We start from the raw sequence: 27,191 nt of genomic DNA on the forward strand, positions 1-27,191 counted from the left end.
TCTGACACAGACGGCGGTGGGGGCCAAGTCTGTGAGTACATTTAAGGCAGAAGCTAACAGTTTGCTGATCAGTCGGGACATTACAGGATATGCCGAGGAGGCAGGTGCATGGGGTTGAGTGAGAACCGGGATCAGCCATGATAGAATGGCAGAGCAGACTCGATGGGGCTGAATAGCTCCTATGTCTTATTGTCTTATCCTGCCGGTGTCTTACACAGTGAAGATTGACACAAAACACTTACTACATTCAACCGCTGTTTCTTTGCTCTGTTACTAACTCGCCAGCATCATCATTGAAAGTGATGACACCAGTCATTGAAAGTGGGCATGCAGGTACAGCAGGCGGTGAAAAAGGCGAATGGTATGCTGGCATTTATAGCGAGAGGATTCGAGTACAGGAGCAGGGAGGTACTACTGCAGTTGTACAAGGCCTTGGTGAGACCACACCTGGTGTATTGTGTGCAATTTTGGTCCCCTAATCTGAGGAAAGACATCCTTGCCATAGAGGGAGTACAAAGAAGGTTCACCAGATTGATTCCTGGGATGGCAGGACTTTCATATGAAGAAAGACTGGATAAACTGGGCTTGTACTCGTTGGAATTTAGAAGATTGATGGGGGATCTGATTGAAACGTATAAAATCCTAAAGGGATTGGACAGGCTAGATGCAGGAGGATTGTTCCCGATGTTGGGGAAGTCCAAAACGAGGGGCCACAGTTTGAGGATAGAGGGGAAGCCTTTTAGGACCGAGATTAGGAAAAACTTCTTCACACAGAGAGTGGTGAATCTGTGGAATTCTCTGCCACAGGAAACAGTTGAGGCCAGTTCATTGGCTATGTTTAAGAGGGAGTTAGATATGGCCCTTGTGGCTATGGGGATCAGGGGGTATGGATGGAAGGCTGGGGCGGGGTTCTGAGTTGGATGATCAGCCATGATCATAATAAATGGCGGTGCAGGCTCGAAGGGCCGAATGGCCTACTCCTGCACCTATTTTCTAAGTTTCTATCTTCCAGCGGTACAATATCAACCCTTGCCTCTCGTTTACTATTAATATGCCTGAAAAACTTTTGATACTTGATATTATTGGCTCACTTGCCTTACTTTTTCATCTAGTCTCTCCTGTGTGTTTTTTTCAGTTGTCTCCTGTTGGTTATGTAAAAGCTTTCCAATCCTCTAACTTCCAACTATTTTCTTACAATATTATATGACCTCGCTTTTGCTTTTATCAAAAACTGGAGAAAATCTGTGGATGCTGGAAATCCAAGCAACACATACACAAAATGCTTGAGGAACCTAGCAGGCCAGGCATCATATATGGGAAATAGTAAACAGGCGACGTTTCAGGATGAGACCCTTCATCAGGACTGGGGAGGGAAAAGATGAGACGTCAGAGGAAGAAGTGTGGGAGTTAAAGGGGTGGAAGAAGTGGTAGGTGATAGGTGAAACTGGGAGAGGGGGACTAGTGAAGGAAAAAAAACTTCTTAGGATATAATTTTCTTAACGATTCTCGAAAGATCATTGCTAATGCCTCCACATCTCTTCAGCCACCTCTTTCAGATCTCTGGGGTGTGCACCATCTGGTCCACGTGACCTATTTACCTTCAGACCATCTCCATTTCCCAAGAACCTTCTCCCGAGTAATGTAACTTTACACATTCTGACCACTGACATCTGGGAATTCCATATTCCTGCCAGTGTCTTCGACAGAGAAGAGTGATATACAATACTTACTCAGTTCATCTGCCATCACCTTGCAACCCCACCCCATTACTACCTCTCCCCCATCATTTTCCAGTGGTTTGATATCCACTTCCTCCTCTCTTTTACACGACATGTACCTGAAGAAAAAAATTGGTATCCTCTTTAATATTACTGGCTAGCTCACCTATGTATTCCATCTTTTCCTTCTCTTAATTACTTTAGCTGCATTCTGTTGTTTTTTAAAAGCTTCCCAATCCTCTAACTTCCCAGTAATTTTTGCACTATGCCCTCTCTTTGGTTTTTATGATGTCTTTGGTTTCTCTTATCAGCCACAGTTTTGTCACCTTACCTTCAGAATACTATTTCCTCTTTGTGACGTGTTCATTCTCTGCCTTCCGAATTGCTTCCAGAAATTCCAGCCATTGCTACTCTGTTTTCATCCCTGCCTGTGTTCTTTTCAGATCAATTTTGACCATTTTTTTTCTCTCATGCCTCTCTAATTATTCCACATCTGACTTTAGCTTCTTCTTCTCGAATGTCAGGGTGAATTTAATCATATTAAGATCACTTGCCCATAAGGGTTCTTTGAATTTAGTGACCTAATTAATTCCAGTTCATTACAACACCCAATCCAGAATAGCTGATCCCCAAGTGGGCTAAACCATGAGCTGCTCTAAAAAAGCATCTTGTAGGCATTCTAGGAATTCCTCCTCTTGAGACCAATACCATCCTAATTTTCTGAATCACCTGCATGATAATCCCCCATGACCATTGTAAGATTGCCCTTTTGGCACGCATTTCCTATCTCCCATTGTCATTTGTGGACCACATACTTACTGCTGTTTGGAGGTCTCTATACAATTCCCATCAGGGATTTTTTTTTTACATTTGCTCTTCCTTAATTCTACCCACAGATTCTACACCTTCCAACCCTAGGCCACCTCTTTCTAATGATTTTATTTAATTTTTTTTGCAACAGAGCCACACAACCCCACTACTGGCTTGTTCTTTCAACAAATATATAAGTATCTGGGAAACAAGAGGACCTGCAGATGCTAGAAATCTAGAGAACTACTCCAGAAGTTCTCTAGAAGTGCTGGGGGAGCTCAGCATGTCAGGCAGCATCTGTGGATGGGAATCAACATTTCAGGTGAAGACCCTTCATCAGGAATCTTGATACCCACGCATCTGGAATATCAACAATCAAAGACAATAGAAAGTACTGTGAAATAAGGAAAACCTTTGACAAAATTTAGTTCAAGGGTTAAAAAAAACCCTGCCAAACAGAGCACAATAGTTAACAAATACAACAAAGGCAATAAACACTTCCATCAATACCGACACTGACTTTTTTAAAAATAAAAAATGTCTTGGTCAAATTTCAATCAGTAAAATTTACAAAGGTAACTAAGAAATTTAGAAAACTTTAAAAAAGAATACATACACTCAGACCCACTTAGATTAACTCTACCTTGGACAGAAGGAGGAAGAGAAATAACAGACATGAAAAAAAAAATCACACAACAGTCAGATAAAACTTTGAAGTATATATTTCCATCAAAAATGAACAGGATTCAGCACTCCATGTGTGTATATGCAATAGTGATAAGAAATACAGAGCAGAAAACATAAATGAGAGGCGAAATCAGAAAAACGAATCATCACTATGGAAGAAAACATTAACTAGTGGAATGAGCATGACCCTCCATGGGAGACATCCCAATGATCTGAGCAGAGGAGATGGTGACAAGGAAGCATCGAGCACCCGACTGAGTTTTGGAGACCTCTTCCTAGAAACAGAGGGGTTCCTTGCAGAAATACAGGACAACATGGTTAATAAAAATAATTAAAAAATCAAAAATACATACAATACAAACAAAAGTCAATAAATGCAGAAAATGCCAAGAGAAACAAGACACAATCCAACACATTCCAGGATCCTGCAGCAGTTTAACTCAATCTGATTACTGACAAAGTTACAATCAAGTGGCAAATATCATTCACAAAAATCTTGCTTTAAAATACAAACTCATGAATGCCCTCGATCACTTCATAAAGGCACCATAAATTCAAGCCTGATCCAGTTTTACAGTTAAAATATTACAAATTATATGAAAAGCAATACATTTTTTCAGATAGGACAATCCATAATAACCAACCAGATATTATATTACAGGAGAAACAAGCAGGAACAACTTCAATAGATATAACCATTCCAAACGCACACACATGTTCCTTGACCAATGGGGCACCTCACCACAGGTTTTGTTTGTGTCATCAGTCTGACAACTGAATTATTTTCCCTGTCAATCAGCTTCCAAATGTTGCTACTCTAATATCATTTGTTGCCACGCCCCACTGCTGATTCCCTCCTCATCATACATTCTTACCCCAACCATCGTCCAGAGCCCCAAACTCTGCCCTGTGCGGACCCGCCTCTGGTTTCTGACCCTGCTCCATTGAACATCCAACTAATGGTTTCCCATTCTGTTTTCAGTCTTTAGAGGACAGTGGTGTTTTCTAACAATCCTTTAGAAGCAGGGGAAATGACCCACAATGTGAAAATAAGCCCGGAATAAGGAGGTTAACTCCCAATATCATTCTTCCTCAGCCCAGAGATTTGAGGGGTGAAGAACATCTCAGACAGAACTGCAGTCAGCTCGACTTCTTCAGACCGCAGAAAATTCAACAGAAACCTCTTCACCCACAGAGTGGTGAATATTTGGAACTCATCCACAGGGAAAACCAGGGGTGAACAACAGGGGAGGATTTGAAAGGACTGTCGTGGAACAGAATCACTGGCAGGGTCCAGCCAGCCTGAGTTGACTCTACTGTCCACTAGGTGTTATAAATTCACTAAGTACTGGAGACAGTGTTTAAAATAGAACTGATTTATTTGTCACAGATCTAGTATCATTAAAGGTGACTGTGCAGCAGAAGAAACTCCTCCCATGCCAGTGACCAGGGTGCAGAACCGGGTGTGGTGAGCAGCAGCAATAATTGCAGAGTTCAGCACCGACAGTCACTCTCGAAATTGCATTCAGCAACGGTGATGGACAAATATCCAGCATGCAGCTCGTTGAAACTTTCTCCCCAGTGTGAACCCGGTGGTGCGTCAGAAGTGTAACATGCTGTAAGGTTTCACTGCTAACGTAATGGCCTCTCTGTAATGTTTCACTGCTGAGGTTTGTCTGTAGCAGCAATGTTTAGGTTCGTTATCATCATCATCAGGTGCCGTGCCCAGTTTGAGCTTTGACTGCCATGGCCCACACACTCCTGTTTCGGGTCAAGTGGATCAATTCATTGGTATTCCTTTCCAACTCTCTGGCTGCTGTCTCCACCATCATTTGTCTTCCTCTTGCTTTCTTCCCTTCAATCTTTCCCATAATTACCGTGCATTCCGACTCCTCTTTCTAATCACATGTCCAATATGATGCAAAGAATATCATGGATGAAATGAATATCTAACGAGAATGTTATGAACAGAGCAAACACAAAAAGTGAAATGTTTAGGTTACGACTAGAGATAACAGGGTTTTCAAGTGTGGAACTATCCAATGACAGAAATATTCTTCCTTGTAAGTCTGGAAGAGAGATTTTCCTGGTCTTTTGCTGGGAAGAGATGAGAAGATGCGAATGGAGAGAGTGGACTGTTTTTCCATTTTTTTTGATTACTTCACTAACCATATAGTCAAAGTCAGAATTATAAAGCTCAATCGTTTTATCACATATTGTGGAGTGTTTCTTATTTCAGGGTACTGATTTGTAACAGGGGAGACATCACACAGCATCCACCCAAATGAGATTTCTTAACTTTGGCCGGGCTGGGGCGCTATCACCCCCTATATTAAGCTGCTAGCTGAAGCGAGAGTTACATAAGGTTAGAATACTGAGTGAATCGCTTCCCACGTTCACAGCAGGTGAACGGCCTCTCTCCAGTGTGAACTCAATGATGTACATTAAGTTGATTTTGCTGAGAGATTCTCTTCCCGAAGTCTGAGCAAGCAATCGGCCTCTACCCAGTGTGAACTCGCTGGTGTCTCTGTAGTTGAGATGTCCAAGTCAAGCCCTTCGCACAGACTGAATCCTGAATTGTACTTCTCCATCGAAGCTATGTCATAGGATCCGCGTAGACGCATACTTGACGCGGCATGCCGGGCCGTAACATACGCCGTAGCCTAACATGCACCTTCCCAAAACTGTAACTACGCGTCGTGGTGACGCAGACCGCAAGAACTGTGATTGGTCCGCTTGGTAGCAGCGCATTTCCTCCTACGCATTTCCTGTTGCTTCAAAGTTGGAAAATGGACCAAATCGAGGAGAGGTTAAGTGAGGAAGTCAGAAAATATGTACATTTGTACCACGCTTTGTCGGCAGACTATGAAGACTTGCAAATGGCACCAAATTCGTGGAAAGAAATTTTGACAAACATCGGTTTGGACGTCGTGGAATGCACAATGGAAAAACTCTGCGTTGCAGTAATTTCAATAAAAGTAACTCCTGTTCAACATCTATTAGCTCCAACTCCCACAAGACGTACTCAGCAGTCGCCATCGTTTCCAGCTCATCACGAGTCAATTCAAAACAGTGGGATAGAAAGCCCAATGCCAACTCGCGTTTTGGCAGAGTGACGAAGACACACGAACGCACAAGTAGAAATGCTCACAACAGCATAGGCCACTTGCATGGGCTACTGTGTAGGCTACACTGTAGCGCCTATGCAGAGGTATAACTCAGGCTTCAGCAGGTGAACGGCCTCTCCCCAGAATGAACTCGCTGGTGTGCTTGTAGGTGGGATGACCGAGTGAACCCCTTCCCACATTCTGTGCAGATGAACGGCCTCTCCCCAGTGTGAACTCGCTGGTGACTCTGTAGGTTGTATGACTGACTGAATCTCTTCCCACAGACTGAGCAGGTGAACGGCCTCTCTCCAGTGTGAACTCGCTGGTGTGTTTGTAAGTGGGATGATCGAGTGAATCCCTTCCCACAGTCTGAACAGGTGAACGGCCACTCCCCAGTGTGAACTCTCTGATGTACCTTCAGTTCAGATGACCGTGTGAATCCCTTCCCACAGTCTGAGCAGGTGAACGGTCTCTCCACAGTGTGAACTCTTTGATGTATATTCAGTTCAGATGACTGAGTGAATCCCTTCCCACAGACTGAGCAGGTGAACGGCCGCTCCCCTGTGTGAACTCTCTGATGTACCTTCAGTTGAGATGAGCAAGTGAATCCCTTCCCACAGTCTGAGCAGGTGAATGGCCGCTCCCCGGTGTGAATTGACTGGTGTCTCAGTAGGTGGGATGACCGAGTGAATCCCTTTCCACAGACTGAGCAGGTGAATGGCCACTCCCGCGTGTGAACTGACTGGTGTCTCAATAGCTGAGATGACAATGTGAATCCCTCCTCACAGTATGAGCAGGTAAACGGCCTCTCCCCAGTGTGAACTGACCTGTGGGCTTGTAGGTGGGCTGACTGAGTGAATCCCTTCCCACAGTCTGAGCAGGTGAACGGCCTCTCTCCACTGTGAACTCGTTGATGTACCTTTAGTTTAAATGACTGAGTGAATCCCTTCCCACAGTCTGTGCAGGTGAACGGCCGCTCCCCAGTGTGAACTCTCTGATGTACCTTCAGTTCAGATGACTGAGTGAATCCCTTCCCACAGTCTGAGCAGGTGAACGGCCTCTCCCCAGTGTGAACTCTCTGATGTACCTTCAGTTTAGATGAGCAAGTGAATCTCTTCCCGCAGTCCAAGCAGGTGAATGGCCATTCCCCGGTGTGAACTCGCTGGTGAGACATTAGCGTGGATGACTAAGTGAATCCCTTCCCACAGTCTGATGAGGTGAATGGCCTCTCTCCAGTGTGAACTGACTACTATGTTTGTATCCCTTTGCACACACCGAGCAGGTGAACGGCCTCTCTCCAGTGTGAACTGACTGGTGTGTCCACAGGTGGGATGACCGACTGAATCCCTTCTCACACCAAGAAACGGTGAATGGCCTTGTCCCAGTGTGAACTTGCTGATGTACCTTCAGTTGAGATGACCGACTGAATCCATTCCCACTGTCTGAGCAGATGAATTGGATCCCGTTTAAAATTACGGGCATGCCAGTCGGTCCGATGATCGAGTGAATACCTCCCCACAGTCTGAGTGGGAAGGATGATTGAGTGATATCAAATATTAAATACCTTGACAGAGACAGCAAAACTGGTGTGTTGTGTTCTAGATCCCCGTAGACAAATTCCTTGTCGTGTTTAACCTGTAAAAAGATTAACAAAATCCATCAATGGGTGTAGGACACCATTTCAGATGAGATCACTTGAGTTGTCAAGCTGTGAATTGACATCACACTGCTACAGTGAGGTTCAACCCAAGTTGGAGAGAGAAATCATCTTCTATCTGGGCACAGTGCTGGAATCTGTAATGACCATCAAATTCTCTGATGCTCTTCCTGTCTCTATAAGAATGGGGCATTTCTGCCGTCTCCAATCTGTGACCTGGCTCAGTTTGACTCTCTCCATTGGTATTATTCCCTGTTCCCACTGAGCTGCATGGGTTCCTGGCCCCACAGTAACTGAAACACTCTCACACAAATAGCCGGCAGTGCATTCCACGCACCCACCACTCTCTGTGTAAAAAACTTACCCCTGACATCCCCTCGGTATCTATTTCCAAGCCCCTTAAAACTATGCCCCCTCATGTTAGCTATTTCAGCCCTGGGAAAAGCTTCTGGCTATCCACATGATCAATGCCCCTCATCATCTTATACATCTAAAAAAGACTCTAAACATAAACAAGAAATTATACATTGCTTTGAGGATTTGTTAGAAGTATACAAAATTATGAGGGTGTAGATAGGGTAAATGCGAGCAGCTTTTTCCACTGAGGTTGGGTGGGATGACAACCAGAGGTCATGGGTAAGTGGGGAAGGTGAAACTTTTACAGGAACATTTGGAAAAGCTCTTTACTGAAATGGTCATGAGAGTGTGGAATGAGATGCCAGCACAAGTGAAGAATATGAGCTCGGTTTCACCATTTAGAAGAAGTTTGGATGGGAGCCTGGATGGTAGAGGTACAGAGGGCGATGGTCCCGGTGCAGGTAGTTGCATTAGACAGATTAAATGTTTTTTCAGCATTGACTAGATGGGCCAAATAGCCTGTTTCTGTACTGAACTTCTCCATGTTTCTATGACAGAGAAGCTGGCCAAACTTGTTTGGAAGGTAAAAGGTAGGAGTGACAACAGAGCAGCAATGGCTGGAGTTTCTGGGAGCAATTCGGGAGCTGAGTGATCGATACATCCCAAAGAAGTAGAAGCATTGGAAAGGCAGGAGGACACAACCATGGCTGAAATGAGAAGCCAAAGCCAACATAAAAGCCAAAGAGAGGGCAAACAAAAGAGCAAAAACTATTGGGAAAAATACAGAAACCAACAGAAGACGACTAAAAGAAAAAAGTCAGATGAGCTCGGGAGGTGGAATAATGATATTGTAGTCATTTAACAGTCTTGGTTGCACCCAACAGTCTGAGGCATTTTCAGGAACAAAATATCCGGGGTCTCAATATCTCTTGAAAACCAAGGGTCCCTGCACCAGTTGCCTTTCAACTTTCATTTTGGCAGGCACATACAAACTAGACACCCTCAAAATTTCACTTCTGAAGGCCTCCCACTTACCAAGTACTCCTTTGCCAGAAAACAGCCTGTCCCAAACCACACTTGTCAGATCCTTTCTGATACCATCAAAATTGACCTTTCTCCAATTTAGAATCTCAACCCGTGGTCCAGATCTCTCTTTTTCCATATTTACTTTGAATCTCATGGCATTATGATCACTACTTTCTGTCACCAGCCCTGGATGATTTCCTAACAGCTTATTGCACACTTAAAGGTGAGGAATTCTACGTACTGATTAAGGGCACATTTGACAAACTCTACCCCATCTAGTCCTTTTACAGTATGGGAGTCCGAGTCAATATATGGAAAGTTAAAATCACTCACTGAATCAACCTTTGTTTCTTGGCATGGTCTGCGATCTCTCTACAAATTTATTCCTCTAAATCCCTCAGACTGTTGGGTGCAGAAAAGTCCCAATAATGGCTACAATATCATAATTCCCTGTCCTGAGCTCATCTGGCTTTCCTACGATGCTTCTTGCATTGTGATATACACAGCTCAGCACATTCATCGCACCATGCTCAACTATTTGATTGCTGACTCTATCTGAGGTCTGAACAACATCTGACTGGTGTCAAGAAAACAACCTCTCGTTCATTGTCACAAAAACAAAGGAGCTGATTGTGGACAACACGAGGAATGGAGACAGGCTAACCCCTATTGACATCAATGGATCTGGGGTTGAGAGGGTGAACAGCTTTAAGTTCCTCAGCATAAACATCACCGAGGATCTCACATGGTCTGTACATACCGGCTGTGTTGTGAAAAGAGCACAACAGCACCTCCTTCACCTCAGATGGTTGAAGAAGTTTGGGATGGGGTCCCAAATCCTAAGAACTTTCTACAGGGACACAATTGAGAGCATCCTGACTGGCTGCATCACTGCCTGGTATGGGATCTGTACTTCCCTTAATCGCAGGAACCTGCAGAGAGTGGTGCGGACAGCCCAGCGCATCTGTAGATGTGAAGTTCCCACTATTCAGGACATTTACAGAGACCGGTGTGTAAAAAGGGCCCAAAGGATATTGGGGACCCAATTCACCACAACCACAAACTGTTCCTGCTGCTCCCATCCAGGAAACGGTACCACAGCAAAAGGACCAACAGGCTCCGGGACATCATGTTCCACCAGGCCATCAGACTGATTAATTCATGCTGATACAATTGCATTTCTATGTTATATTGACTGTCCTGTGTACAAACTATTTATTATAAATGACTATAAATTACACATTGCACATTTAGTCGGAGACGTAACGTAAAGATTTCTACTCCTCATGTATATGAAGGACGTATGTAATAAAGTGAATTCAATTCAATTCACCCTCCCCACTATCTGTTCTGTCAGTCTGGCTCCCATTTCCCCGACAACTTATTTTAACCACATCACCCTCTCCCCACACTAGCACTAGCAAGCCTTACTACCAGGATATTAGCCCCCTCTTGTTCTGTTCCCCTAACTAACGAATCCCCTATCACCCCTTTGACTTTCCTCTGCCAGGTAATCCCCCCAACAGTTTCTAAAGTGGTCCACCTGTTGTTGTGTGGGATGGACACAAGAGTACTCTGTGATGGTTATTTAACCTCATTCCCCTTCCTGACTCTCACCCAGTTTCCCGTGTCCTGCACCTTGGGTGTAACTCACCTCTCTCCATGTCATATCCATCACCCCCTCCAACTCCCAGCTGATCCAGAATTCATCCATTTCAAGTTCAAACTCCTTAAAGTGCAAGGTTACAAGCTGCAGCTGGATGTACATCTTGTAGGTGAGGGTATCAGGAACACTGGAGGTCTCCCCACCTTCACAGAAATGTCCCCGCTAATTTGTAATGACCAGTGTGCACATAAATCTTGTACTGAGCATTCTTCTACCCAGTGACAACGTGTGCACAGTGAATTTTATATAGAAAGGTATTCACTTTAACAGCGAGAAAATCACTATCAGTAAGAACTTTGATGTCCTCTGGGTTTGATCAAGTTCATCTGCTCTCTCACACAACCTCTGTAGCGGGCCTGTAACAGGTAATGAAGGATTTTCTCTCCACAGCTGTTCCACACTGTCCATATGTGGTTTGCCTGCTAAATGATGCTTAAAAAGGTCAGATTTCCAAATATCACTCCACTTCTTCCCAATTGCAAATTCTCCAGCAACTTTTGCATTGCCACAATACACACAGGTAACACCAGTTTCTGTATTGTACACAAATATTTCCCCTGAACCCTCCCCCAGGTGACTGACGGTGGTGAACTCAGTGATGGCAATGCCAATGAATATGAAGGGAAGGGCAGTAGTCTGTCTCATTGGAGTGTGGCACATTTGTGATGTGAAAGCTACTTGTTGCCCAGGGCAAAGGTGTTTGATATCATTATGTACCCAGAGAGAATGGGACAAAACATGTTCTCACAGGTAGAAAAGTCCAGAACAAGAGGGGGTAGAACAAGCAACAGACACAAAATGCTGGAGGAACTCAGCAGGCCAGGCAGCATCTATGGAAAAGAGTACTAATGCTGAGTTCCTCCAGCAATTTGTGTGTGTTGCTTGGATTTCCAGCATCTGCAGATTTTCTCTTGTTTGTGACTGGAGGCAGAACAAAGGTGATTTTCTCAACAGCTGATGTAAAAGATTTTGTTCCCTTTCTCCGAGTTCCCGATCCTTGCATTTAGACAGCTGGAGCTCAGCTCTGTCTGAGAGACCCATCGGTTCCCATTCCCTCATCAGCCGGAAGCTCCCCGGGGCCCGTGTACGGATGGTGGGGCTGAGAGAGAGGGAAGAGAGCAGGACTGTCCCGGGATTGTGGGCCACGGTGTCCGGAGTCACAGCAATTGACCGAGCCCACGCCCGGGGAGAATCGGCTGGAGATCAGGCCTTACCTGCAGTGAAATTTCCGAGGCCTTTGTGTACTGCGCGCATGCGTGATATTCCGGTTGGTCAGAACCCTGACGCCTGCGCATTTGATCGGTGCTTCTGCGCCGGCGAAATATTCAGTGCAGGGCTTTATGGGTAATCAAGGTGCCATTAACAGTTTCAGCAAGCACCGGTTCCCTGTCCATAACTCGTCTTTTTTGTGTGTATAGAAAATTCAGCAGCTGTTTTAACGCAGAAAGTGGCTCCCATAAACAATATACTCAATATCAACGTGTATCTAATGCCAAAGTACAATCCTCTTACAAATGCAGATATGAAACACAAGAGATTCTGAAGTTGCTGGAAAGACAGAGACGCACACACACAAAATGCTGGAGAAACTCTGCAGTTCAGACAGCAACTAAGCAGAGGAGTACACAGTCTAGGCATGCTGAAGGGGCTCGGCCTGAATGCTGTCTATTTATTCCACTCCACATTTGCTACCTGATGTGCTGAGTTCCACCGGTAATTTGTAGAAATTAACCCCCTTTTTTTCGATCAACCACTTTCCAAATGTTTCTGATCTTTCACTTGTTGCCACATCGTGTTGGTCTCATTCCTCATTCCCCTCGTAAACTCTAGACCCCATATTTCTCTGCAGCCCCGAAACCGTGATTCAGGCTGGCAACTCTTTGGTTTGACTCTGCACCATCGAAGATTCACTCGCTAGTCTGCTGTCAGACTTTAGAGATGTATTGCAACAACCCAGCTGTCTGAGGCACGGTCCTTTGAAATTGGTGAAAATGACACCAAACGTTGAAAAGAGCAGGGAAGAAGGAATTTAACCAACTTTGTCCAGAGCCCCGGGGAACGTCAAAACCACAGTGAGCTCATCGTCTTATTCAGCCTGGGGAAAATCATACAGGGATTGCATGCACGTGTATAGGATAATGTGGATAGCCAGAGGCTTTTTCCTAGGGCTACAACGGCTAACATGAGGGGCATAGGTTTAAGGTGTTTGGAAGTAGGTACAGAGGAGATGTCAAAGCTATTTTTTTTTAAACAAAGAGTGGTGTGTGTGGAATGCACTGCCGGCGACGGTGGTAGAGGCGGATACAATAGGGTCTGTTAAGAGACTATTAATACGGACATGGGAGCTTAGGAAAATAGAGGGATATGCGGTAGGGTAATTCTAGGCAGTTTGTAGAGTAAGTTACATGGTCGGGACAACACTGTGGGCCAAAAGGTCTGTAATGTGCTGTAGATTTCTATGATTCTACGAAACTCAAGGGAAATCTCCTATCCCACGGAGTAGTGATTAGTTACAACCTGTCATCACAGGGAGGGTGAGAGGGGAACGGCAGGGATAGATTTTGATACACTGATGTGGAACAGAAACATGGGCAGGGACCAGATGGGCCGAGTGGCCTATCGTGTGTACATTGTGAGTGTTGTACAGCCAGTAAGTACCAGAGATACGGGATATGATAGAGAAATGATTTATCTTTCACAGATCCAGAATACTAAACATCAATCTAGTTTAAGGCTAACATCAGCAGAACAGACTCCTCCAATTCTCAGTGATTAGGGTTCAGTCCTGGGTGCGATGAGCAGCCGTAAGAACTGCAGAATCTGACAGTAACAGTCCCTCATGAACCTGCAGCTGCCTTCAGTCACCGTGATGATTAAACATTTAACACAGAGCTGATTTGAACTTCCTCCCTGATGTGAAGTTGCTGGTGTTGCAGCAGCTGGGATGATTGAGTAAAACTCTTTACTCACTCCGGACAGAAATGTGGCCTCTATTTATTGTGAACTCACTGGAGCATCACAAGGTGGGTTAACTGAATGAGTCTCTTTGCACACACGGAGCAGCTGAACGGCCGCTTCCCAGTGAGAAGCTGTTGGTGTATCTGGGATGTCCCACTGAATCCCTTCCAAAATGAGAGCCAGTGAATGACGTCACACTGCTATAACGTCATGGCAATGTATCCAATCAGATCACGGATATGGACACGTGACCGGGCTCTCCTTGTAGCGAGTGGGGCGCTGTCTTCTCCAGCATCTCCGTCTCCACATTCAAGGATCGGCGGCATTCAAGCGCTGGTGAACTGACAGATACAGCGGGACTAACGTGCTGTTGTGTTTGAGTTTCCCATACACAAATCCTTTGCCTTTTCTACCTGTTGAAAGTTTACAAAGCACGTCAGTGGGTGAAGGACAACATTTCAACTCAGATAATTTTAGTCTCCATGGTGCCTTCTGATAAAAACACTGTCACAACTCAAAACAATTTGTAGGAACAAGATTTCATCTTCGAACTGGCCACAGTTCCGGGATCAGGCACAATATCAAACTCTCTGCTTCCCGCTCTGTATCAAAATGGATCATTCCTCCCCTTCATCAGTCTGTGACTTGGCTCAGTTTGTCTGTCTCCTTCGCATTCTGAGCATGCGCCACACACCCACTGAGATCACATTTTATTTACAGGCTGCGACTGGAGACTTTCTGATTATTATATCCCTCCTGGCATTTTACGGTGGTAAACTCAGAGTCAGCAATGGTATTGAACTTCAAGAACAGGTGATTAGGCTTTCTTGTTGGAGATCCATAAACTGCTGGTATTGTGTGGTTGGTTGAGTGGGTCATTTTCAGACTGGAAGGCGGCAGCGTTTGGAGTATCCCAGAGATCAGTCCCTGACCACAGTTGTTCACAGTTTAATGGCCTGGCGGAGGCAGCCAGATGTGAGATGTCCCAGTCTGCTGGTGACACAGAAACAGTGGAGTTGGGGGAGGGAGGCTATTCACATGCAATTTCGTAACTTTGTGCACTGTGGGGCTGCAGTGGCGGGTTCCATTGCTGGGATCAGTGCACAGTCACTGTGGGCTATGAGGATTTTGTGAATGAAGCGACATTCTCCAATTTAGAATTTCAAGCCGCGGAGCAAGCCTATCATTTGTATATTAAAGTTGTATTAACCAGATACTATAACCCTCCACAACCTCTCTATCCAGTCCTTTATAATATTCAACTTCATTCGTAAATTTGGCCAGTGGGCCATCAATACCGTCATCCGATGCATTGACATAAAATCACTAATACAAGAGTATTTCTTTTCTTGCTAACAACCCTGTGGCTTCTACACAAACAACGTTACTTTATTTGCTTGTTAATTATATTTTATGATAATTAGCGAGTGCAACTGTGCAACTTTGTCATATTATTAAATTAAGTATTATATGTTTTATTGTACCAGTTATACACTGAAATGTATCGATAGGCTATCGATAATAGACAATAGACAATGGTGCAGGAGTAGGCCATTCGGCCCTTCGAGCCAGCACCACCATTCACTGTGATCATGGCTGATCATCCACAATCAGTATCCAGTTCCTGCATTCTCCCCATAACCTTTGATTCCACTATCTTTAAGAGCTCTTTCCATCTCTTTCTGAAAACATCCAGAGACTTGGCCTCCACAGCCTTCTGGGACAGAACATTCCACATATCCACCACCCTCTGACTGAAGAAGATTTTCCTCAACTCCATTCTAAATGGCCTACCCTTTATTCTTAAAATGTGGCCTCTGGTTCTGAACTCACCCATCAGCTGAAACATGCTTCCTGCCTCCAGCGTGTCCAATCCCTTAATAATCTTAGATGTTTCAATCAGATCCCCTCTCAGCCTTCTAAATTCCAGTGTATACAGGCCTAATCGCTCCAATCTCTCAACATATGACAGTCCCAACATCCCGGGAATTAACCTCGTGAACCTATGCTGTACTCCCTCAATAGCAAGAATGTTCTTCCTCAAATTTGGAGACCAAAATTGCACACAGTACTCCGGGGCCCTGTACAACTGCAGAAGGACCTCTTTGCTCCTACACTCAACTCCCCTTGTTATGAAGGCCAGCATGCCATTAGCTTGCTTCACTGCTTGCTGTACCTGCATGCTTGCTTTCAGTGACTGATGTACAAGGACACCTAGATCCTGTTGTACTTCCCCTTTTCCTAACTGGACTCCATTTAGATAATGTTCTGCCTGCCTGTTCTTACCACCAAAGTGGATAACCTCACATTTATCTACATTAAACTGCATCTGCCATGCATCCGATCCGCCCACTCACCCAGCCTGTCCAAGTCACCCTGCTTCTCATAATACCTTCCTCATATTTCACACTGCCAGCCAGCTTTGTGTCATCTGCAAATTTGTTAATGTTACTTTTAATCCCTTCATCTAAATCATTAATGTATATTGTAAACAGCTGCGGTCCCAGCACTGAACGCTGCAGTACCCCACTGGTCACCACCTGCCATTCCGAAAGGCAACCGTTAATCGCTACTCTGTGTTTTCTCTCATGGTCCGGATCGGGGTCCCTTTAAATTTACTTTGTTTATGTTACGATCCGGACCATTGATTCCCTGTTTTCCCGTGTCCCTCGGCCTTGGTGATTGGAGGCAATTTACTCTCGGTTGAACCGGTAGTTTATAGTCTCCGGCTTTCAGCCGTTCGGCACGGGAGCGTCTGCAAAGTCACGGCGTGCCAATATCATCTGGCCGGAGCAAGCCTTGTCTCTGTCCCAAAGCAAGTGCCGGTAACTCGCCTTTCCTCACTGGAGCAACCCTGTCAAGTTACCTCGCCAAAGCGAGCCTGCACCCACAATCAGTTTCCTCACCGAGGTCAGTTAACCCGCCGGAGGGAATCAAGAACTGCTGTCTACTGTTTCCAGGCCGTGTCGAGAGCTCGCCACTACCTGGCGGCATCCACGTACTGAGTCAAGTACTTTCCCTGGCGGCATCCAAGTATCGAGTCAAGTCCTGGCCCTGGCGGCATCCAAGTACCGAGTCAAGTCCTGGCCCTGGCGGCATCCAAGTACCGAGTCAAGTCCTGTCCATGGCGGCATCCAAGTACCGAGTCAAGTCCTGTCCATGGCGGCATCCAAGTACCGAGTCAAGTCCTGGCCCTGGCGGCATCCAAGTACCGAGTCAAGTCCTGTCCCTGGCGGTCTGTGATTCTTATCCTACCCCACTGTCTGAATCCCTTCTGTGCCCCTCCCTCATGAAACCTTGCCTCAAACCTTGCCTCGCCTCGTCCGTAGCCCTCGCCTGCATCTCTGTCTGGTTCTATCGCCGGAGCTAGATAGCATCTGTTTGTCGTTGTTTTGTACTGTCCAGTCTCATGTTAGTGTCCTGTTGAATATGAGTCCCGGCCCTGTGTCCTGTACCCAAGGAGGGGCCCCGGCTTTCTCATCTGTGTGTGAGTCCCGGCCCTATGTCCTGTACCCAAGGAGGGGTCCCGGCTCTCTGTTCTGTGTGTGAGTCCCGGCCCTATGTCCTGTACCCAAGGAGGGGTCCCGGCTCTCTGTTCTGTGTGTGAGTCCCGGCCCTATGTCCTGTACCCAAGGAGGGGCCCCGGCTTTGTCATCTGTGTGTGAGTCACGGCCCTATGTCCTGTACCCAAGGAGAGGTTCCGGCTTTGTGTTCTGTGTCTCTGTCCATGGTTCCAGGTACCTGCCCTCCCGAGACCGAGGCTCTGTGTTCCCATGTTCCTCCTCTCCCTAGCCCATGTCATGTCCTTGCCTCGTTCTGGGGTCCGAGCCTGAGGCAAGACCCAGGTACTGGCTCCTTGCCCAGTCTCTGGCTCGGAGTTCATACCCTAGCCTCTTCATGTCTCCTGTAGTTCTGGGATCCGATTCCGAGTCCAAGCCCAGACCCTTAGTCCCAGCCTAGTCGTAGTCCTGAGTTCTTGTCCAGTTCGCTATTCCTGTTTCTGCTTTGCTCTCCTGGTATCAAACAATAAACTCAATTTAATTAATCTCTCAAGATGTGTCTTGCATTTGGGTCCACCCTTGCTCCGAATGCCCCCCCCCCCGCCATTGTAACAGTTTCCTGTCAGCCAGCCAATTTTCAATCCATGTCAGTTCTCTACGTCCAACACCATGTGCCATAATTTTGCCCACTAATCTCCTATGTGGGACTTTATCGAAGGCTCTCTGAACGTCAGGTACACTACATCCACTGGCTCTCCCTTGTCCATTTTCATAGTTACTTCCACAATAAATTCCAGAAGATTAGCCAAGCACGATTTCCCCTTCGTAAATCCATGCTGACTCGGACCGATCCTGTTAGTTCTGTCCAAATGTGTCGTAATTTCATCTTTTATAATTGACTCCAGCATCTTTCCCACCAGTGATGTCAGGCTAACCGGTCTATTATTCCCTGTTTTCTCTCTCCCTGCTTTCTTGAAAAGTGGGACAACATTAGCCACCCGCAAATCCACGGGAACTGATCATGAATCTATCTAACATTGGAAAATAATTACCAATGCATCCACGATTTCTAAAGCCACCGAATCAGTATCCCACTCAGTGGCGGGGCCGGTCTAATCTCTCCTGTTGTTCGTCCTGCAGTTGCGCAGCGTTTCCTCAGAGTTTACTTAGTGGTGTAGGCTGCAGGTCGAGCTCTGAGTCAACCGGCACCTCCTGTCCCAGAGGCAGAAGCTGGTTCTGATGGAGAATCGTGACAGGCCCATTCCCATCCTCTGGTTTCACCCGGAAAACTGGTACGTTTGGCACTTCACTCTCCACCACATCGGGCGTAGCCGCCCAGGGATCAGCCAAATTATGCTTCCCAGGTAGCCCCAAATTCATTATGAGGACTCGCTCTTCCGGCAGGAGATGGAAGAACCTCACCTTTTGATCGTACCTCCTCTTATTTCCTTGATTCTGCCTGACTGCCGCGGCCCCAGCTAATTCATATGCTTTTTCCAGCTCTCTACTCGTATCAGACATATACTTCAGACACGTCTTCGGTGGTAAGTCGCCCTCATTAGTCCCAGAATAAAGGTCGACGGGCAACCTCGCTTCGCGCCTGAACATCAGCTAATATGGCGAGTACCCGGTAGCTTAATTTCGTGTACGGTTGTAACAGTTGGCCAGAAGTCCAAAATGTTGACTCCACCTGCTGTCCTTGCTAATCTCCAAGGTCCTGAGCATGTCTATCAGGGTCTGATTGAGTCTCTCAGGCTGGGGATCGACCAGCGGATGATTGTGAGTAATCGCTGACTTCTGGACTCCAAGCATGCCCAGTAACTCATAGATGAGTCTGCTCTCGAAGTACCGTCCGTGATCACTGTATGTTCGCCTGGAGAGGCTATAAGAAGTTAAATACTTCTCTCAAAACACGTTTGCCTCCGTGGACTCCCTCTGATCATTAGTAGGGACAGCCTGCGCATATCTGGTGCAGTGATCCGTGATGACTAAGACATTCGCTGTGCTGCTGGCATCGGGTTGTACTGACAGGAAGTCGATACACACCAGGTCAAGGAGTCCTGCGCTCTGCAAATGGGACAAGGGAGATTCCCGCGTAGGCGGTGTTTCATGGCTTGGAGAATATGCCTTCTGAGAATAGGTTGAGTGAACTTGGCCTTTTCTCCTTGGGGCGATAGAGGATGAGCGGTGACCTGATAGAGGTGTATAAAATGATGAGAGGCATTGATCGTGTGGATAGTCAGAGGCTTTTTCTCAGGGATGAAATGACTAACACGAGAGGGCACAATCATAAGGTCCTTTGAAGTAGGTACAGAGGAGAGGTCAGGGGTAAGTTTTTCTTTTACGCAGACAGTGGTGTATATGTGTAATGGACTGCCGGCGACAGTGGTGGAGGTGAAGGGAGTAGGGTCTTTTAAGAGACTCTGTTCATGGAGCTTAGAAAAATAGAGGGCTATGGGTAACCCTGGGAAATTTCTGAAGCAAGTACATGCTTCGGACAGCACTGTTGGCCGAAGGGTTTTTGTATTATGCTGCAGGCTTTCTATATTTCTATGTTAGAACATAGAACACAGAACATAGAATAGTACAGCACAGTACAGGCCCTTCGGCCCACAATGTTGTGCCGACCCTCAAACCCTGCCTCCCTTATAAGCCCCCACCTTAGATTCCTCCATATACCTGTCTAGTAGTCTCTTAAACTTCACTAGTGTATCTGCCTCCACCACTGACTCAGGCAGTGCATTCCACGCACCAACCACTCTCTGAGTAAAAAACCTTCCTCTAATATCCCCCTTGAACTTCCCACCTCTTACCTTAAAGCCATGTCCTCTTGTATTGAGCAGTGGTGCCCTGGGGAAGAGGCGCTGGCTATCCACTCTATCTATTCCTCTTATTATCTTGTACGCCTCTATCATGTCTCCTCTCATCCTCCTCCTCTCCAAAGAGTGAAGCCCTAGCTCCCTTAATCTCTGATGATAATGCATACTTTCTAAACCAGGCAGCATCCTGGTAAATCTCCTCTGTACCCTTTCCAATGCTTCCACATCCTTCCCATAGTGAGGTGACCAGAACTATACACAATACTCCAAGTGTGGCCTAACCAGAGTTTTATAGAGCTGCATCATTACATCGCGACTCTTAAACTCTATCCCTCGACTTATGAAAGCTAACACCCCATAAGCTTTCTTAACTACCATATCTACCTGTGAGGCAACTTTAAGGGATCTGTGGACATGTACCCCGAGATCCCTCTGCTACTCCACACTACCAAGTATCCTGCCATTTACTTTGTACTCTGCCTTGGAGTTTGTCCTTCCAAAGTGTACCACCTCACACTTCTCCGGGTTGAACTCCATCTGCCACTTCACAGCCCACTTCTGCATCCTATCAATGTCTCTCTGCAATCTTTGACAATCCTCTACACTATCTACAACACCACTAACATTTGTGTCCTCTGCAAACTTGCCAACCCACCCTTCTACCCCCACATCCAGGTCGTTAATAAAAATCACGAAAAGTAGAGGTCCCAGAACAGAACCTTGTGGGACACCACTAGTCACAATCCTCCAATCTGAATGTAGTCCCTCCACCACCACCCTCTGCCTTCTGCAGGCAAGCCAATTCTGAATCCACCTGGCCAAACTTCCCTGGATCCCATGCCTTCTAACTTTCTGAATAAGCCTATGATGTGGAACATAGAAACATAGAAACATAGAAAATGGGTGCAGGAGTAGGCCATTCGGCCCTTCGAGCCTGCACCGCCATTTATTATGATCATGGCTGATCATCCAACTCAGAACCCCGCCCCAGCCTTCCTTCCATACCCCCTGACCCCTGTAGCCACAAGGGCCATATCTAACTTCCTCTTAAACATAGCCAATGAACTGGCCTCAACAGTTTGCTGTGGCAGAGAATTCCACAGATTCACCACTCTCTGTGTGAAGAAGTTTTTCCTAATCTCGGTCCTAAAAGGCTTCCCCTCTATCCTCAAACTGTGACCCCTCGTTCTGGACCTCCCCAACACCGGGAACAATCTTCCCGCATCTAGCCTGTCCAATCCCTTTAGGATCTTATACGTTTCAATCAGATCCCCCCTCAATCTTCTAAATTCCAATGAGTACAAGCCCAGTTCATCCAGTCTTTCTTCATATGAAAGACCTGCCATCCCAGGAATCAATCTGGTGAACCTTCTTTGTACTCCCTCTATGGCAAAGATGTCTTTCCTCAGATTAGGGGACCAAAACTGCACACAATACTCCAGGTGTGGTCTCACCAAGGCCTTGTACAACTGCAGTAGTACCTCCCTGCTCCTGTACTCGAATCCTCTCGCTATAAATGCCAGCATACCGTTCGCCTTTTTCACCGCCTGCTGTACCTGCATGCCCACTTTCAATGACTGGTGTATAATGACACCCAGGTCTCGTTGCACCTCCCCTTTTCCTAATCGGCCACCATTCAGATAATAATCTGTTTTCCTATTTTTGCCACCAAAGTGGATAACTTCACATTTATCCACATTAAATTGCATCTGCCATGAGTTTGCCCACTCACCCAACCTATCCAAGTCACCCTGCATCCTTTTAGCATCCTCCTCACTGCTAACACTGCCACCCAGCTTCGTGTCATCCGCAAACTTGGAGATGCTGCATTTAATTCCCTCATCCAAGTCATTAATATATATTGTAAACTACCATCCGGGTCTCTGGACTGCGTCCACAGAATCGCCGATCTGACCCCCTTACTATCAAGTCCCCTATCACAACTGCCCTCCTCTTCCTTGCTCTACCCTTCTGAGCTACAGGGCCAGACTCTGTGCCGGAGGCAAGGCCACTGTCGCTTCCCCCAGGTAAGCTGTCCCCTCCAACAGTACTCAAACCTTGTCAAATGCCTTACTAAAATCCATATAGATCACATCCACTGCACTACCCTCATCTATATGCCTGGTCACCTCCTCAAAGAACTCTATCAGGCTTGTTAGACACTATCTGCCCTTCACAAAGCCATGCTGACTGTCCCTGATCAGACCATGATTCTCTAAATGCCTATAGATCCTATCTTTAAGAATCTTTTCCAACAGCTTTCCCACCACAGACAGAAGGCTCACTGGTCTATAATTACCCGGACTATCCCTACTACCTTTTTTGAACAAGGGAACAACATTCGCCTCCCTCCAATCCTCCGGTACCATACCCGTGGACAACGAGGACATAAAGATCCTAGCCAGAGGCTCAGCAATCTCTTCTCTCACCTCGTGGGGCAGCCTGGGGAATATTCCATCAGGCCCCGGGGACTTATCTGTCCAAATGTATTTTAACAACTCTAACACCTCCTCTCCCTTAATATCAACATGCTCCAGAATATCAACCTCACTCATATTGTCTTCACCATCATCAAGTTACATAGAAACATAGAAAATAGGTGCAGGAGTAGGCCATTCGGCCCTTCGAGCCTGCACCGCCATTTATTATGATCATGGCTGATCATCCAACTCAGAACCCAGCCTTTCCTCCATACCCCCTGACCCCTGTAGCCACAAGGGCCATATCTAACTTCCTTTTAAACATAGCTAATGAACTGGCCTCAACAGTTTGCTGTGGCAGAGAATTCCACAGATTCACCACTCTCTGTGTGAAGAAGTTTTTCCTAACCTCCGTCCTAAAAGGCTTCCCCTCTATCCTCAAACTGTGACCCCTCGTTCTAGACCTCCCCAACATCGGGAACAATCTTCCCGCATCTAGCCTGTCCAATCCCTTTAGGATCTTATACGTTTCAATCAGATCCCCCCTCAATCTTCTAAATTCCAACGAGTACAAGCCCAGTTCATCCAGTCTTTCTTCATATGAAAGACCTGCCATCCCAGGAATCAATCTGGTGAACCTTCTTTGTACTCCCTCTATGGCAAAGATGTCTTTCCTCAGATTAGGGGACCAAAACTGCACACAATACTCCAGGTGTGGTCTCACCAAGGCCTTGTACAACTGCAGTAGTACCTCCCTGCTCCTGTACTCGAATCCTCTCGCTATAAATGCCAGCATACCGTTCGCCTTTTTCACCGCCTGCTGTACCTGCATGCCCACTTTCAATGACTGGTGTATAATGACACCCAGGTCTCGTTGCACCTCCCCTTTTCCTAATCGGCCACCATTCAGATAATAATCTGTTTTCCTATTTTTGCCACCAAAGTGGATAACTTCACATTTATCCACATTAAATTGCATCTGCCATGAGTTTGCCCACTCACCCAACCTATCCAAGTCACCCTGCATCCTCTTAGCATCCTCCTCACTGCTAACACTGCCACCCAGCTTTGTGTCATCCGCAAACTTGGAGATGCTGCATTTAATTCCCTCATCCAAGTCATTAATATATAAGTTCTCTCTCATTGATGAATACCGAAGAGAAGTATTCATTGAGGACCTCGCTCACTTCCACAGCCTCCAGGCACATCTTCCCACCTTTATCTCTCATCGGTCCTACCTTCACTCCTGTCATCCTTTTTTTCTTCACATAATTGAAAAATGCCTTGGGGTTTTCCTTTAACCTACTCTCCAAGGCCTTCTCATGCCCCCTTCTTGCTCTTCTCAGCCCCTTCTTAAGCTCCTTTCTTGCTTCCCAATATTCCTCAATAGACCCATCTGATCCTTGTTTCCTACACATGTATGCTGCCTTCTTCCTCCTGACTAGATTTTCCACCTCACTTGGCACCCATGGTTCCTTCACCCTACCATTCTTTATCTTCCTCACCGGGAAAAATTTATCCCTAACATCCCGCAAGAGATCTCTAAACATCGACCACATGTCCATAGTACATTTCCCTGCAAAAACATCATCCCAATTCACACCCACAAGTTCTAGCCTTATAGCCTCACAATTTGCCTTTTCCCAATTAAAATTTTTCCTGTCCTCTTTGATTCTATCCTTTTCCATGATAATTATAAAGGCCAGGGAGCGGTGGTCACTGTCCCCCAGATGCTCACCCACTGAGAGATCTGTGACCTGACCCGGTTCATTACCTAGTACTAGATGTAGTATGGCATTCCCCCTGGTCGGCCTGTCCACATACTGTGACAGGAATCCATCCTGGACACACTTAACAAATTCTGCCCCATCTAAACCCTTGGAACTAATCAGGTGCCAATCAATATTAGGGAAGTTAAAGTCTCCCATGATAACAACCCTGTTATTTTTGCACCTTTCCAAAATCTGCCTCCCAATCTGCTCCTCTGTATCTCTGCTGCTACCAGGGGGCCTATAGAATTCCCCCAATAGAGTAACTGCTCCCTTCCTGTTCCTGACTTCCACCCATATTGACTCAAAAGAGGATAATGCTACATTACCCACCCTTTCTGTAGCTGTAATAGTATCCCTGACCAGTAATGCCAGCCCTCTTCCCCTTCTTCCACCCTCAATTCATTCCATACAGATAAAATTCTGCAACATTTCTTGCAGTTCTAGTGGTTTGTTACCGTGGAAATGGAGGAAGTGACTCAACAACGGTAACTGAAAAAGGAAATAACAAACTCAACATCATACGCTATGAGTTACATTGTGACAAAGGTTAACCCTGCAGCCATTTTGAAGTGTGAATCTAGAAATGTAAAGGCTGCCTTTAGCCATGCCTCGTGCTGTATTGAATTAATCATATAGCAGTTCTGGCTCACAAAAAATGATTACTACTCTAGCGATCAATAACATACTGCGGTAAGTATACCAAATGACACCCTCAAACACCCGCTGTTGCAACTCACTTCACAGATCGAACACTCTTTGGCTGACGAAGTTTCTCTCCTCACAGGTTTAAAGGGAAGCTTCTTCATTCTGAGGCTGTCCTCTCAGATAACAGACTCTCCCTCTGATGCAATCATCCTGTCCATGTCCACTGTACCCAGGCTGTTCAGCATTCAGTAGGTTTAAATAAGATCCCGTCCACATCTATACTTCTTATCTCCATAGAGTGCAGGCCCAGAGTCATCAAAGGCTTGTCATTCATAATTCCTCTCATTCCTGAGATTACTCTTGTGAACCATGTGAGCAACAGTTGTACGGAACACATATCCGTGAATAACAGGGAATGTGGTACCAGGATAATTCACAGGGGAGAACTGTGGTTTCTTTACTGTTCCTCTAAGTATCACAAAACAAGCCCCTGTGCACAGGTCCATTTCCAGAGGAACAAATTTAGCGATTTGGGTTCACAACCGTACGTCAGAATGGCTTGAAATATTTCCATTTCTTTTTGTGCAGATTTCCAGCACCTTGAGTTCCTGTCTGATTTCCACCGACTGACAGACAGATGACAGTGAGGGGGGATTTCACCACACACAGTTTGAACACCAAACTCACAGGTCTATTTCTACTGTAGCAAACACGGTACACCCCATTTACACTCAGCCTCTCTCTGTGAGGGATGGGATGGTAACTCATCCTCTCCGCAGTATAGCAGTCATTGCTTCCAAAGGAACTCCAGAAAAAAACAAACAAACAAACAAACATCTGAGCTTAGAAAATAAATACTGGCTCAACACCTGTTAAAACTGCGCAGCTTGATCCCGGGTCCATTGTACTTGGATCTGAAACTGCCGAACCTGTGCTTCCTTTAGAAATTATCTGGGGTTACCCATCGCCCTCTATTTTTCTAAGCTCCTTGTCCCTATCCAAGAATCTCTTTACAGACCCTATCGTATCCTCCTCCACCACCATCACCGGCAGCCCATTCCATGCACCTACCACTGTCTGTGTAAATAACTTACCCCTGACACCTCCTCTGCACCTACACCCCAACACCTTAAATCTGTGCCCCCTCATGTTAGTGTCATACGCGGGGCGATGGAAGTGGACCCAAATGCAAGACACAGACACTGAGATACTAGGAACTGAACTGCGTTTATTAAGAATGCTAGGGAAGCCAAGGAGCGAGGACAAAATGATAACATGAAGGTTGATGAAGAGTGACAAGCCGGAAACCAGGACTTGGACTTTGGACTAGAACTTAAAAGGGAACTGACGTCATGACTCGAGACTCGGGTCTTAGCAGGGTCTTGACTCGGACTTGGCTCTCGACTTGGACTTGGAACTTGGCTCTTGACTTGCACTAGGCTCAGACTTGACTTAGGCAGAGGACACAGAATACTGAGCCCGTGCTCCTCTTTGGAAACAGGACATCGAGCCGGTACTCTTCTTAGACACAGAACACTGAGCCAGGACTCCTCCTTGGACACAGGACAGGGAGCCGAGTCACAGGGCACAAAACACTGAAACATTTCGTCAATCAGAGTAGCGGGAAACGGCCGGAGCTACCCAGCGGAGGAGAGAACACGGTGAAGCAAAAACACACAACGATAGACAGTTCTTTGACTTGACACGAAAAGGCTACAAGTAAAGGCAAGCCCCCGACGCGGCCCAGGGACCACAGACAGCGGCTCCAGTCTCACTCCGGCGGGTTAACCTGACGTGGATTCTGACGAGGTCACTGACGAGGACGATCCAGCAGGAATCACTGGACCCCAGAGCTATTTCTCTTGCCAGCCCGAAACGAAAATCCGGTGCCTCAGTTAAAGCGCCCAAATGGATCAAGGGGAAAAAAGAAACAGCCGGAATATGGAATCCACGGACGGGACTGTGAAGCGGAATGCAGTTTTCACGGACCGGACCGTGACAGTTAGCTATTTCAGCCCTGAGAAAAAGTGTCTGACTATCCACACGATC

General features: G+C 46.2%; 1 protein-coding gene across 1 annotated transcript; it reads right to left on the reverse strand.

Annotated features, from left to right (window-relative positions):
* Positions 1-1,803: 1,803 nt before the first annotated feature.
* On the reverse strand, positions 1,804-12,306 carry LOC134342100 (zinc finger protein 239-like). The gene is made up of 2 exons (XM_063040037.1): positions 12,243-12,306; positions 1,804-7,957 (listed from the first exon to the last, which is right to left on the reverse strand). The coding sequence occupies exon 2, from the start codon at positions 7,494-7,496 to the stop codon at positions 6,441-6,443; it is 1,056 nt and encodes a 351-aa protein (XP_062896107.1). The 5' UTR covers positions 7,497-7,957; positions 12,243-12,306; the 3' UTR covers positions 1,804-6,440.
* Between the last annotated feature and the right edge of the window lie 14,885 nt (positions 12,307-27,191).

This window comes from Mobula hypostoma, unplaced genomic scaffold (assembly GCF_963921235.1).
Source record: "Mobula hypostoma unplaced genomic scaffold, sMobHyp1.1 scaffold_121, whole genome shotgun sequence".
Lineage (NCBI taxonomy): Eukaryota > Metazoa > Chordata > Chondrichthyes > Myliobatiformes > Myliobatidae > Mobula > Mobula hypostoma.